The sequence below is a fragment of the Oncorhynchus gorbuscha genome, linkage group LG26 (genome assembly GCF_021184085.1).
Source record: "Oncorhynchus gorbuscha isolate QuinsamMale2020 ecotype Even-year linkage group LG26, OgorEven_v1.0, whole genome shotgun sequence".
NCBI classification, from domain to species: domain Eukaryota; kingdom Metazoa; phylum Chordata; class Actinopteri; order Salmoniformes; family Salmonidae; genus Oncorhynchus; species Oncorhynchus gorbuscha.
In genome coordinates this window covers 10,466,556-10,482,680 of record NC_060198.1, presented here as the reverse complement: position 1 = coordinate 10,482,680, position 16,125 = coordinate 10,466,556, and the positions used below count along the sequence as shown (strand labels likewise).

At 43.9% G+C, this 16,125-nt stretch overlaps 1 protein-coding gene across 3 annotated transcripts in view; it reads left to right on the top strand.

Moving 5' to 3' along the window:
- The first annotated feature begins 691 nt into the window (after positions 1 to 691).
- Positions 692 to 16,125, top strand: part of LOC124015146 (rab11 family-interacting protein 4A-like) — a 100,814-nt gene continuing 85,380 nt past the window's right edge. For all 3 annotated transcript variants that reach the window (XM_046330122.1, XM_046330124.1, XM_046330121.1), the window contains exons 1-3: positions 692 to 989; positions 5,605 to 5,692; positions 9,100 to 9,185. In XM_046330122.1, coding sequence (XP_046186078.1) covers positions 780 to 989; positions 5,605 to 5,692; positions 9,100 to 9,185 — 384 coding nt within the window. In that variant the 5' untranslated portion in view covers positions 692 to 779. The remainder of the gene's footprint in view (positions 990 to 5,604; positions 5,693 to 9,099; positions 9,186 to 16,125) is intronic.

The window sequence follows — 16,125 nt, the reverse complement described above, 5'->3', positions numbered from 1 at the left end:
ACAAAATACTAAACTATTCCTTTAAGTCTATACCTTTAAGGCTGAGGCAGGGTGAAAAGTATGCTAAAAAGCCACTGTTATTTTTTATCACTGAACAGGAACTCCAGTATTGATGTCATCAACACAAACAGACAGGGTACGGATGGATGCTGGGGGGTGCACGGACTCGACCAGTCAGTATGGGGCAGAATGTATGGAGAGACGCATTGGGGACCATAGACATTGAGGTTTAGGTAGTTTAGACCTATTATTAAATGTATTGTATAGTATCTGCTTTATAGTGTACTGTACACAGATATATCACAGGTCAACACTGACATTCTCACAGAATCATAATGCAGACATTTACAATAAAAAGCATGTTACGTGGACATCAAAAACTGAAACGTGCGGCATGCTGCTCATTCAGGACACAAAAATGTCTTGAACAACTTTGCCCCCTGGTGGTGATTTTTTTAACAGTAGCCAACGTGTCATCAGTGCCCGGTTTATCAAAAATTATCTGTCTGGATTTCGCATATAGGGATAGGATTAAACGCATGGAAATATAATGACTCTGACGGGTGTCCTCATTCAAGTCAGTGATTCTACCGTTCTATTCATTATATGTTTATCCATTTAATCCTGGCTGCTGTTTATAGGTTTTTCCCGCTTGTGTATCTATGTCAACCTCTTCCAACTCGCAGCATCCAGTGGTCCTCGCGCTCGACTGATTGTGTGAAGTCACGCACGCACTGCTCTCGAGCGCGCTCAGCGCAGCGGCGGTTCCCGCCTGGGGGATGGCGCCCTCTGCTTCGGTGTTCAAGTCGGGTTTTCAACCTCAGGACAACAAACCTCGGATGGAAAGTGTACTTCCCAACCCGGAGCAGCTATTGCTGTTCCTCAGAAAACTCAAAGAGGTGTTCGACGTGTGCGCCGAGGATTCGGATGGTTTCATTCGCGTGGAGCATTTCGTCGACCTCGGTTCACAGTTCGGCCAAGGAGACGAGGTAATTATACGTTCCAAGCAAGCATCACCTGGTGTTTCATGGAGTACGCCACAGTAGCGTTTGTTTATACGTTTTGAAGGCTTTGTTTCTGTGTTTCTTGTTGTGTTTTGTGTCGTGTAAACTGTTATTACACATGCATAGACATTTACTTACAGATTCATTTTTGTTTGGCTATCATAAAGTGGAACAGGCTCTTGCTAAATCATTTTGGTAGATATGTGCTTTATTTTATCGTTCTTACAGCGTTGACTGCAAACAAACGTAGTTCAATGTGTACCAAAAGCTGAACAAAGTGTCTTACACCTGTGAAGGTATATTTACTTGGATGCTAAAAAACAAGATAGACGTGAGATTTTATTTTCAAGTAACGTTAGAACTAGTTTTCAGTGTGGCTGTGGAGGAGAGTTCAGTAACACTTTCCAGTGAGATAATCTGATTCAGCCTTTCACTCTCATTCCGTGTATTCGGGCTCTAATTTTGGCCCAAAAAGTTAAACTCATTTTCGTCCAAATGTGTTATTTTGTGGTAGAGAAATTAGGTCAACTACTGAGAGAGAGAGAGACTGGAAAATAGGCTAATTGTGTTTTTCTGACAGTATTAATGAACTATAGCCAATAGCTCTCAATTGCATCAGCCTTTTACATTTACATTTACATTTAAGTCATTTAGCAGACGCTCTTATCCAGAGCGACTTACAAATTGGTGCATTCACCTTATGACATCCAGTGGGACAGTCACTTAACAATAGTGCATCTAAAACTTAGGGGGGGTGGGGTGAGAGGGATTACTTATCCTATCCTAGGTATTCCTTAAAGAGGTGGGGTTTCAGGTGTCTCTAGTACTTACCAGTGTTAATCAGGGAATGGTTTCTAAAAACCATCTTATGGTTAAATTCTTCGTTTGAACCATTGGATGCCTTAAGATGCGTTTGGGAAACCGGTCCCAGATATCCAGGTTCCTCTTCTTCCTCCTTTTTCGATGTAACAGTCATCTCCTCCCCCTCCTCTTTCGCGCCATAAACTACATGCTCTCCTTTCACTGTAACACCATCCTCCTCTTTCACTCTGAACGTGTCTTCTTTCACAGTAAAGGCCCCACTCTCTACTTCTTGTTTTACTGTGATATCCTTCTCTTCATTAGAAGGAGAGTAGCTTTGTGACCGCATGGTCGGAGATGTTAGCTAGCTAGGCTAATGCTAACTTAACCAGCCCGCTTGCTGACTAATAACAACACCGTAAATATGAAATTAAATCGGATAACTAACTAGACGACAGAAATGGGTTTAAAACACAGTGGCTAATATACACGGAAGCGTATAAAGAGCTATATTGGTTCGGCTAATTAATTGATATTTAATATAACGTGTCAGTCTCAACACAGCAATTAACATAGACAGACAGGTTTGTTTTAGTAAAGGAGTTTTCTCTGTTATAAATTAGGCCTTAACACAAGCCTTCTGCCATTTGTTGTGGCATGGCTGTGCTCTGCTGAACTTGGCTGAGGGATTGTGTGAGCAGACCTGCCTGTGTAGATTCAGAAACAGATATATATAGCCTAGAATAGAAACAGAGCAAAGCACACAAGAGACGTTATCTTATCCTAACCCCTCTCTGCTCTGTCTGAATAATACTTGTGTGCAATGAATTGGCACTCTCTGTATGTGAACAATTAACCATTTTAATTGGTGCTCTGTATCTTTGTAAATATAATTATGTTGGTAATAGACCACTTTGCTTTTTCCAGTAAGAATGAGTCATAGGTTGTGTCCGAAATGACACCCTATTCCCTATATAGTGCACTACTTTTGACCAGAGCCCTATGGGTCCTGGTCCCCCTGGTCAAAATAGGGTGCCATAGTATGCGTACACAGGCAGATCTGCATAGCTCTACAGGAGTCCACTGTCCTGCAGTGTGTCCTACTGTTCTGAGTGTGAGTTGGGGATGGATGCACTCGACTTCCCACAGGTTGATAAGCATAAACTGACCTCTGACCAGTTTTAACGGGACAACCCATATACTCCCGATGTTGATGTTTTTAACTGTTGTTGATAATAAACAATGATACTGAATTAAGGCCCATCCCAAAATAGGTTGTTGTTCATCTGAACATAAGTCCCTTGTGTTCCACTGTATGTCACAGGGCAGGAATATGAGTGTTGACTGGCTCCCCCATGTTCTGTTGCTTATCACTTCTCTGGAACATTAGCTCTGATTGGTTCCTTTGGGATGCTTTGCATGGATTGTGGGTACATGGATTGAATCAAATCAAATTGTATTTGTCACATGCGCCAAATACAACAGGTGTAGTAGACATTACCGTGAAATACTTACTTACAAGCCCTTAACAGTTCAAGAAATAGTTAACAAAATATTTACTAAATAAAATAAAGTAAAAATAAAAAGTAACAGTAGAATTACATAACAATAACGAGGCTATATAGAGGGGGTCAAGTACTGAGTAAATGTGCACGGGTAAAGGTTAGTCGAGGTAATTTGTACATGTAGGTACTGGTAAAGTGACTATGCATAGATGATAAACAGCGAGTAGCAGCATTGTAAAAACAAAGTCTGGGTGTCCATTTGATTAATTGTTCAGCAGTCTTATGGCTTGGGGGAGCCTTTTGGACCAAGATTTGGTGCTCCGGTACCGCTTGATGATGTGGATAGGGGTTAAAAAGGGGTGAAATTAATAGTAGGTAGTGTGGGTGTTCAACTATGCATGTAGCATCAACACTCCTCTCAGCAGATGTAGTGAATAGGTCAATATGGACCCTGAATTCTAATGTTTGAACTACCTTAGTTCAAAATTAAATGAGCATTTGAGAAAGAGGCAGCTCGATGAAGCTAAATCTTTTCATCTTAACAATTTCCCCAAAGCTTCCCTCAATAGTTTTATTAGACCACATATGGGCCACTATATTATTTGACACTGATGATCATCTATGAACGTTTGAAACATCTTGAAGAACAATTTGGCCTTAATGGCCATGTACTCTTATAATCTCCATCCGGCACAACCAGAAGAGGACTGGCCACCCCTCAGAGCCTGGTTCCTCTCTAGGTTCTTGCCTTTCTAGGGAGTTTTTCCTAGCCACTGTGCTTCTACATCTGCATTGCTTGATTTTTTATTTTTTTGGCTGGGTTTCTGTATAAACACTTTGTGACAACTGCTGATGTTAAAAAGGCTTTATGAATACATTTGATTTGAGTTACACACACAGAACATGATGCAGATGAGATTAAACCTGTCTGGACCTCTCAGTGTCCCACTGGCCACACATAACCTCAACATCATCCTTTCACTGCTCCCATATTCTGACCTATCCTGTCCACTCCCTCTATCCATGCACTCACAGTCACACTGACCCCCTCCTCCTCCTAATCCAGCAGAACTGAGTTTAATCTACTAAAAACTCAGACTCACTGGTCCAAATTATCCAACGCAATGACCTTAATTTCACCCAGTATTTTCCTGTTGACCAAGTTGCCGTGCCGACAGTAACTAGGGTGTAGGAGCCGTGACCATCCATTGTGTGTTTTGACTGACAGCTGGCTTACACAGTGAGGGATGGTGATGCACAGCTGTATGGCAGAGGTTGGACAGATGGGAGAGAGGACCCATCGTATGTGTGTGGTCTGTCGAAGAACTGTCTTCCACCACATTCTCAGACACACTCACACAAATGTATGAACACACACACACACACACACACACACACACACACACACACACACACACACACACACACACACACACACACACACACACACACACACACACACACACACACACACACACACACACACACACACACACACACACACACACACACACACACACACACACACACACACAATCTCTCTGGTATTCACACGGTCATTCTCAGTCACTAGCAGGTCTCTATCTCCAGCATTTACAATTTAATGACACCGTTGTACCAGCCCCAGTCTAAAAGTAGTTGAAAGAGCTGCAGGCAGCATCTAAAGTGCATTAAATGCATAATTCAGGAGCACAGTACAGTACCTCTGTGTATCTGCCCCAGCCCACCTGAAAGATGTGGATGTGGGTTGATGGTGGGAGCAACATGTATTGGTTGGTTGCAGCGGTGTTGTACAACATGCATATGCCTGTTGAGTGAGATCCTCTATGTCTAAAGAGCCATACTTTTGCTCTAGGTCATAACAACATGAGGTGTGTTGTAGTGACTCAGTAGTGATTCAGAGAGGGACTGTTAGAACAGGTGGTGGTGGGAGGCTCACAGCTACAGGTTACACACACACACACACACACACACACACACACACACACACACACACACACACACACACACACACACACACACACACACACACACACACACACACACACACACACACACACACACACACACACACACACACACACACACACACACACACACACACACACACACACACACACTGACAGACAGATAAAGCTTTCAGCAACTTAACATGGAGAATCTGAGTCAGACATTAAAAGATTGTTGACAATTTCATCTGTAGGTTTGCATAGATTCTCTTTGTATTGTATGAAGCCGAACCCATGACTCATTATTTTGTTCAACCCTTTTGTTGCCTGTCCCATGGTCTCCAGGTGAAGAAGTTGGCCAAATGCTTGGACCCCAATGCTCAGGGCAGGATCAACTTCAAGGAATTCTGCCATGGAGTGCTGGCTATCAAAGGTAGGACTGAGAGGCATGCACAGGGAGCCAACCATCGGCAACTGCATAATTCAGTTTTACTGGTGTGTGTGTGTGCGTGTGTCTGCTTGCGTGTGTGTCGTGCATACATGCATGTGGTGTCTTCCCACTGAGGCAGAAGAGCATCATCCAGCAACACTATTCTGCCGTTATCCTCCTACTCAGGTTATAGATGCTGGGACTGAAGAGGCTGGGTAACTCCTACTGCCTAGTTACCATATAGTTACCATGGAGGAGAGTCAAGTCACATGTTCATACATACGCAGCCTACCTACAAAATGGTCAAACAATATTGTACTCTTTTTCATAAGAAAGTAGTCTAGCTCAACCCCCCAGAATATTTTTTTTCTGAGAGAGCCAATCAAAGCTCGGCTTGAATATTGCATTTACAACAGCCTCCTGTCCAGACAGTGTGTCAGCTCTCCCTCACTGACTACGTGAGTCTCTTCAGCCAGGTTAAAGAAAGAGTGCATCAGCATCAGAAAGTGAAAGTGGAGAGACATAAAGGATGCTGGAGAGTTAGTGTCAATCAAAAGTGAAGCCCTACAATTTAGAGAATAAAAAGTCTGCTTTGGGCTATGTGTGTCATTCATTGACATTATGATAATCCTGCCCATGATTGAATCTTAACATCTTCACTATGGTCAGTTTGTTTTTCCCTGCTACACACTCAAGGCTGGTTTCTGCCAACTCATCATAACTGCACTAACTGACCGACCGGCCTCCTCTTTGGACTGTCTAGAGAGAGAGAGTCCCTGTAAACCAGGTCAGTTTGTTTTTCCCTGCTACACACTCAAGACTTGTTTCTGCCAACCAGTACACATGAGTGGACACCAGCCAACCAGTACACATGAGTGGGCACCAGCCAACCAGTACACATGAGTGGGCACCAGCCAACCAGGACACGTGAGTGGACAAACCAACCAGGACATATGAGTGGGCACCAGCCAACCAGGACACGTGAGTGGACAAACCAACCAGGACATATGAGTGGACACCAGCCAACCAGTACACATGTGTGGGGAATTAGCAATCCAGGACACACGAGTGGACACCTTCAACCAGGACACATGAGTGGGGAACTAGCCAACCAGGACACACGACTGGACACCAGCCAACCAGGACACATGAGTGGGGAACTAGCCAACCAGAACACACGAGTGGACACCAGCCAACCAGGACACATGAGTGGGGAACCAACCAACCAGGACACATGAGTGGGGCACCAGCCAACCAGGACACATGAGTGGGGAACCAACCAACCAGGACACATGAGTGGGGCACCAGCCAACCAGGATACATGAGTGGGGCACCAGCCAACCAGGACACAAGAGTGGGGAACCAGCCCCGCCAGGACACATGAGTGGGGAACCAGCCAAACAAGACACATGAGTGGACACTAGCCAACCAGGAGACATGAGTGGGGAACTAGCCAACCAGGACACACGAGTGGACACCAGCCAACCAGGACACATGAGTGGACACCAGCCAACCAGGAGACATGAGTGGGGAACTAGCCAACCAGGACACACGAGTGGACACCAGCCAACTAGGACACATGAGTGGACACCAGCCAAACAGGACACATGAGTGGACACCAGCCAACCAGGACACATGAGTGGGGAACTAGCCAACCAGGACACATGAGTGGACACCAGCCAACCAGGACACATGAGTGGACACCAGCCAACCAGGACACATGAGTGGGGAACTAGCCAACCAGGACACATGAGTGGACACCTGCCAACTAGGACACACGAGTGGACACCAGCCAACTAGGACACATGAGTGGGGAACCAACCAACCAGGACACATGAGTGGGGAACCAACCAACCAGGACACATGAGTGGGGCACCAGCCAACCAGGACACATGAGTGGGGAACCAACCAACCAGGACACATGAGTGGGGCACCAGCCAACTAGGACACATGAGTGGGGAACCAACCAACCAGGACACATGAGTGGGGCACCAGCCAACCAGGATACATGAGTGGACACCAGCCAACCAGGACACATGAGTGGGGAACCAGCCAACCAGGATACATGAGTGGACACCAGCCAACCAGGACACATGAGTGGGGAACCAGCCTAGCCAGGATACATGAGTGGGGAACCAGCCAACCAGGACACATGAGTGGGGAACCAGCCAACCAGGACACATGAGTGGGGAACCAGCCAACCAGGACACATGAGTGGGGAACCAGCCAACCAGGACACATGAGTGGGGAACCAGCCAACCAGGACACATGAGTGGGGAACCAGCCAACCAGGACACATGAGTGGGGAACCAGCCAACCAGGACACATGAGTGGGGAACCAGCCAACCAGGACACATGAGTGGGGAACCAGCCAACCAGGACACATGAGTGGGGAACCAGCCAACCAGGACACATGAGTGGGGAACCAGCCAACCAGGACACATGAGTGGGGAACCAGCCTCGCCAGGACACATGAGTGGGGAACCAGCCTCGCCAGGACACATGAGTGGGGAACCAGCAAACCAGGACACATGAGTGGGGAACCAGCCCCGCCAGGACACATGAGTGGGGAACCAGCAAACCAGGACACATGAGTGGGGAACCAGCCCCGCCAGGACACATGAGTGGGGAACCAGCCCTGCCAGGACATTGTTGTGTATTGCTGGGGCCAGACACGTTAACGGCTTATATCTAACACTCATAGAGCTCCATTGTAATTGATTGACTGCAGGTGTGCATGCTTAGCAGTGACCTGCCTCTACTCTGGTCCCAGCCCAGCCACTGCAGTCAGGGGCTAAATCCACAACCTACAGATGGTGCAGTGACGCTAAGGCAGGGTATGGGCACAGGGAGTTTGCGTTGTTAATACGGTGCATGCGTGGTGTCATGTCAGGTGCAGATTAACCACAGATGAAGGCTCTGTTTTAGTCAGATTAAACTGCTACTAGTCCACTCCCACTCTAAGTTAAAGCTGAGCTCTCATGTCTCACTCTTACAAAGCCGAAGACTGAGTTTCTAACCTACTCCCAACCAATTATTAATTCATACCAACGCACTCCTTCATCCCCCCGTGTCACTATTGGCTCGCTGTCTGTGTGAATATGTGTGTGTTGAATTATAGATAGGAGAAAAGTAAATACACGTGCAGAAGTGCACGTTTCCTAAATACTTACAGGGAATGGATTGTGAGCTCAACTAGTCTACCTCATGTAACTGTGGCAGTTGTTTTCTGTCTTGATTGTCTCATTACTTTATGCTAATATAATGGCTACCAAGAACAAGGTCTCACATCAAGGATTTCATTTGATGGAAAGAAAAGCGACCCAGGGATGGAGAGACAGTGGGAGTTAAAGAATGCCATGTTATTCTATACAGTATGTATAGAACACCTTCTCCCGTCTCTCTTTCAGGCTGTGAGGGGATCCTGAAGACCACACTGGGAGCTCGCAGTATCACACGGCGTCCCTATGAGACCGACAATGGTTACTACTACCAGGTACGTAATGTGTGTGTGTGTGTGCCCTTCGCCAGGCCAGCCTCTATAGTTGTACACCCCTCTTTTCAGTCAAAAGTTACGTGAAACCCTCAAACTATGTTGTTTTCTTGTAACATGGGAGCTTTGACTTTCTAAGCCCTTCATCTCAAATCAAACCCATAATGTGGTTACATTTTTACACTGTCTTTTATCTCTCTGCGTGGTGGATAAACCTAGATTAATGTCAGCACGTGAATCCGGACATAAACTCTAGCCAGAGTCAAGGCAAACTCTCACACAATGGATTAACAGGGGATGTCTGCTTCACAAATGCCATCCTATTCCTTAGTGCAGTACTTTTGAGCAGAGCTCTATGGACCTTGGTCAAAAGTAGTGCTCTATAAAGGGAATAGGATATCATTTGGGACGCTGTCAAGGTTTATACACTGAGTATACAAACAATCCAGGTGAAAGCTCTGATCCCTTATTGATGCCACTTGTTAAATCCCCTTCAATCAGTGTAGAATGATTTTTAAGCCTTGAGACATTTGAGATGTGGATTGTGTATGTGTGCCATTCACAGGGCAAGACAAAAAATGTAAATGCCTTTGAATTGGGTATGGTAGTAGGTGCCAGGCACACTGGTTTAAGTGTGTCAAGAACTGCAACACTGCTCGGTTTTTCACACTCAACAGTTTCCCCTGTGTATCAAGAATGGATCCACCACCCAAAGGACATCCAACCAACTTGTCAGCTTGAGTGTCTTCTCTTTTTCATTCACAAGGAGGCAGTGCTCAACAGCAAAAGCTAATACAAAAGAACCAGAATTTTTACACAGTGAAAATACAGTCAGAGTTTCTTAGGCATCACATCAAATATAGTTGCACCATACCTTTACAAATGTATGTCTTTGCTAACATTACTTATTTAGATTTTATTGTAGGCCTAGTAGTTTACTTCCAAGTTAAATTTCAGTAGTTTTTCAGCGTAAGTACCTCATGTGACCAGAGGGTGGCGTACTTTATCCATTCCATTGCCAAAGAGTAGTAACAGTAGCTGGCCCAGATTCTCTCCAGCCCAGCCCCATTCTGTAGACATGGCCTTTGTTTCACAGCTTCTCTCTCATTTAAGGTCAGTAAACTAAGATAATTGGCTTATTATGTCATGAGTGGTGTACAGTCTATAACATTGTTTCCAAGAGATGCCCCCAAAGGTTTCACCACACTGGAGCAGACCTGGGTTCAAATATTATTTAAAATAATTTCCATCTGGCACTCTAGGCAGGCTAGAGCAAATGCTCAATGTATTTGAACCCAGGTCTCCACTGGAAAGGAGGATCCCCATATTAGGTGTTACAGTATGTGTCATTGTAATGTCCCACTCTCCGGATCATCTCTGGGGAAACAAGATATAGTGTGGTAACGCTTCCTACCACAACACTAGGCCAGGGGTCTCTCTTTTTATGTAAGCAATGTTAATGCCCATGGTTTAATGTCAGTAGGTATTAACTAATGAATGTTTTGCTTTTCTGTTTTCTCACATCTTGATATGGCATCAGTGTTACACAGTTACAGAGTAGTACTTTCACTCCATTTCTGAGTTACAGGATAAAGGATAGGATAAAGACATACATCTTTTGTATTTTATTATGTCTGTGTATCCTTTTATGTAAGCCCTCTCTGTGAGTATCCAGATTGAGAGCGTTTTTCTTCCAAGGCTTCCTCTGCAAATGCCATGTCATTATCCACATGGAGAAATATACAGTGTATATATATATACTCTTGAAATATATACAAAGCGGGTAATTTAATACATTTCCGTCTCCTGCCATCAATAGCTTTTGTAAAGTGACTCTGACATTACAAAATACCTCTCTCTCCTTCACTGGAAATGTCATTGAACAAAGGTAGTCTCATTCACAAGGCAATGGAACTGTATGACCCTGGTGGTATATGTAGTAGTTCAACTGAAGTTGACTGAATTCTCCCACACAGTTGAAGCCATAAATCCATCACACACAAACACACACACGTTCACACAGAGGCTATAGTGTCTGGTTGATTTACAGCTGACCTGATACATGTGAATAGTTTGTTGTTCGTACCATGTTCCAAAGAGAAAATGTCATCACCATGGTCATGGGTGGAATGGTTACGGGGCCCAACTTATAGAGTTCCCTTACTACCCTACACTCAATGTAGGTGTGTATGTGTGTGTAAATGTGTGTATGTGTGAGTTGGCCTGGTCCTAGATAAAGATGGTTCCAGTTCCAGGGGCTGACTTGCAGCCAACTGTCAGATGGTCATGTATAATTTGATCACGTTCACGTCTCCCTCCTCTAGTGTCTACTCAATCTGTTACACTAGATGCTGGGAGATGTTTGGTGTCTCATACCTGGTATAGGCACAGGTAGTTGTGGTGAACAGGGACTCTACCTGTAGCTGAACGTATATACATTCGCAGGACAAGTTTGGAATTTGTAAGTACATTGTGAATAGCTTTTCTCTTGACGAGCAAGATAGTGTACATTTTTTTTGTATTGATGTTTTGGGGGTTAGTTTGGGTGGGAGAGTGTAGTTTTCTGGGACAGTGGGGTTGTTATCCAGTGTTCCAGCTGAGCTCTGGACTAAAGAGGGAAAACTTGGTTGCCATTGTGAGGAGACAGAATCCCAGAATCCCTGTGCTCCAGTGCAGCCTCTAGAGAGAAACTAAGAGAGAGAGAGAGATAGGAGGAGAAGTGTGTCATCCACCTCATTAGTGTAAGAGGAGGTACACAGGATTTATTAGCCTGTTCACTCAAATGGATACTGTGCTGAGCGAGTGCACACACACACACACACACACACACACACACACACACACACACACACACACACACACACACACACACACACACACACACACACACACACACACACACACACACACACACACACACACACACACACACACACACACACACACACAGGGGGAAGGCTGGGGGAATTTGTTTTGGCAGGTAACAGAGACAGATGAAGCTGGTGCGCTGAGCATTGCAGGGGAGGAGAGAGTGATAAAGACTGTGTGTGTGTGTGTGTGTGTGTGTGTGTGTGTGTGTGTGTGTGTGTGTGTGTGTGTGTGTGTGTGTGTGTGTGTGTGTGTGTGTGTGTGTGTGTGATGAGAGCTTGGTCTAGATGTGCAGCAGGGAGGTAGGGGTAGAGAGATAGCAGATCAGGGGGAAAGCAGGCTCCTGTAATTGACAAGCCTGGTTTACACAATCAGGTCAGAGCAAAAAGAGTGGGACCCCCTACACAGTGGCACTAGCAGGGTAACAACAACAGTCATATCTACCACCACTCCTGTTGAAGTTTAAAACTGCCACTGGTATATAGGAGCTCGTACAATGTTGCGTATCGTACCCACATAGCATCGCATATCAGACATTTCTACATTATTAGACGTCAGAGTTTATGATGTAGCTCTATGTGTTTGGTCATTCCGGGTCATCCGTGTCAGTATGGATTGCACATGTCATTGTCTCTTTGCAATAGCTCAAAATAAGCCAATCTAATTGCCAAAAATGGCTAATAAAGTGAACAGAGTTCAAGGAACCGTAAACTTTACTGATGCATAGGGAGTAGGGACTGAGCTTGTTGGTGTTTTAAAGAGTCAACTGTGTTCTGAGGGCATGATTGGTTCTTAAAACATGGACAAACTGGAAACTTAGACCCCCCAGAGACCCACTTCAGCCCCCCAAAAGAATCCCCTCCACACCCCTCTTACTGGTACTGATTCTGAGCCACACTGAGCTGAGATATCCCTCTCTGCCTTAAGACACTTGTCCTCATTAGGACTGCATGGATTACACTGACATTCCACCAGTGCAATTAGCATGCCAAAAGATTAGCAATGAATTCCACTTTGGAATTATCATGCTAGCAGATTAGCATGCAACTCAATGGATTGAGTATTTTTACTTGAATAGGTATGCAAGGATATGTGGTGGTTGCAGGGTTGGTTAGACTACTTTCTAAATGTAATCCTTTACAGTTGCTAGTTACTTGTCCAACATTATAATCAGTAATGTAACTTGGATTACCCTAACTCAGCAATGTAATCTGATTATTTTCGGTTACTTTTAGATTACTTTCCCATTACAGTTTTCAATTGCTAAAACACAATTTCTGAAACCTTGCTCCATTTCCTGAAAACATTAAACACAAAACCTCTTGTCTTCAAGCAATATTTACATAACCTCTGACTCTTCTCGCAAAATGAAACATTCGCCTCAAAATAGTTTTACCTGTGTTCAAAATCAAACACTGCTCTCAAATCATAAGCAAAGTGAGCAAAATGATATACACTCTCAAGCAGTCAGTAAACAATCCCCCGAAAAATAGATAACACATTGTTCAAAACATACAATTCTCAGGAAGAAGTACATTTTTTATCTAAAAAAAATATTCATATTTTTCCAGCATTGTTTTTGATGAACGAAAACATGTTTTATCATATTAGCTCAAAATTGATCAGAAATTACTACTCTGCTTTGCTTTTTGCAATTTTGTTTTTTGTTCTTCCTCCTTGTACCCCTATTTTTACAGTACTGTACCCTGCATCTCACAAACTTGTCCTTTGTCTCTGTGATACTGTAATTCTTGTTCTTTGTTGATATGAACTTACAACCAGTCAAAATCTATTGAGCAGTCAGTACTGTTAATAAATGGAAAGCACAATGTTCAGGGCCATACAATTTTTCCATTGTACAGTATACAGCCTACAATGCACTGTACTACAGTATACAATACTAAAAGGGACAAAAATCAAAGGAGTAAACGTGATCAATGTGCTTCTTCTTGTCTTTGGGCTGGGTCAGACCAGAGCCCTTCATTGACATCACAAGCAATATTGTCCCTCCTGAGGCAACGGGGGAAGAAGCCTCTTGTGTGCCGTATCCAGCCCTGACATGATTCCTCACCTATATCACCACAGGCTAAATCCATGGCTTGCAGCAGGTTTACTCTGGCGTAGGGTTGTCTATCATACACTTTCCATCTCCAAGAGGAGAAAACCTCCTCAATTGGATTCAGGAAAGGCGAGTATGGAGGGAGGTACAAGTTCATAAACTGCCCATTGCTGTTAAACCATTCCCTTACCTGAGCAGCTCGGTGGAAACTGACATTGTCCCACACTATCACATAGGTGGGAATGGGATTCTCATTTGGCTCTTGACCCTGCTGCTCTTGAACCTGCTGCTCAAATAAAATATCTCTTAGATTGGCAATAAATCTTAGAAGGTGCTGGGTGTTATATGGCCCGAGTGTAACATGGTGATGTAGAACACCATGGTTGCTGATAGCAGCACAGATTGTGACATTGCCACTTCGTTGACCAGGGACTTCAACAATGGCCCGCCGTCCAATCATATTTCGGCCTCTCCTTCTCCTCTTTGTTAGATTGAAGCCTGCTTCATCGACAAAGATGAACTCATGGGGTATGTCCAAGGATTCCAAGTCAAATATTGTCTGTGTAGAAATACAATATACTGTATGTAGGATTTTGTAAGTCGTACAGAGACAGTGCTATACTGTAGAGTACAATTAGGCTTCTGATTCACATACATTGTATGTACTGAAGAGTAATGTCATTCACATAGTATGTGTTAGTGCTGTAGACAATCTGGATTACAGTAAATGTTTCTGAATGTACACTTACTTGCACATACTGAGCTTGCAGTTCTTTCACCCTTGGTGAGTTGCGCTCAAAAGGTACTCTGTGTACTTGTTTCATTCGCATCCTATTACGATGGAGGACACAGTCAATTGTGGAAATGCTCACACTGTCGATTCCCTGGAAGTGTGTGTTGTCCTGTATCACTCGTTCCTGTATTTCTCTAAGTCGTATTGCATTATCTTGAAGGACCATGCCAACTATAACGGCCTCTTGCTCCCGAGTGAATATAGCTGTCCTTCCACCTGCATGTGGCAGCCTTGCAATTCTACAAAAAGTAGTTGTGCAGTTACAAAACATATTCATGCAGTACAATACATACAGTGATTAACTTTACAAATGTCTATTGAAACAGCTGCATATAGTGTAGTACAGTAAATTTGCAATTACAAAAATACAGTAGTATACTGTACCTGTTCTCTTCTCTGAATGTCCTTTCCCTTATTGGTCAGAAATCTCAAATGGCACTCAAGACTGTCAATGGACAAGAACATGGTCTTTAACTGTTGCTCGAATTTCATCAGATATTTCCACTCTTTGTCTTCCTCTTCGTCCTCCTCTTTCTTGCCCTCCTCCTCTTCCGCCTCGTCGCCCAGCTCGTATACACACTCGTCCTCGTCCTCTCATATTGTTTCTTCTATCCATTCTCAGACTTTCTCCTTCCCACCTTCAACAACCTGTTTGCTCTCTGAACTGGCTTATATTGGTGGTGTCACATCATTTGAAACAGGTTAAATCAATTTTGAGTGGTTGTGTTCAATCAATGACATGTCTTCTCTATTTGTATTTGATTGTTGCCACTTGTGTTTACCAGTATGGATGACATGTGCATTAGAGTACAGAATGTGTTTTGAGAATGAGAATGTGTTTAGAGTTTTGCTGAAAAGTCTTAAGTGAGATCTGCAAATTGTGTTTTACCATGTGAAATGGTTTAAGGTATTGACAACAGACTGCATAATTAGCTAAATGAGTCCAGGCAACTGAGAACTTTGTTCAGCCAATGGGTTTTAGTGTTTTAGCAATTGAGAAAAACTGTAAGAGGCGAAGGTTAGTACCTGGCACAGCCACAAAGTAATACAATCCTAACCTTAAACACACTGCTAACCCTAATGCCTAGCTCTAACCTTAAATAAGACCAAAAAGCTCATTTATGTTTTCATACATTTTTATCATATAGACAATTTTGACTTTGCATTTGGCCCATCTAGCAGAAATCACACAGTTCTGCCTCAAGGACAAAACTAATCCCAAT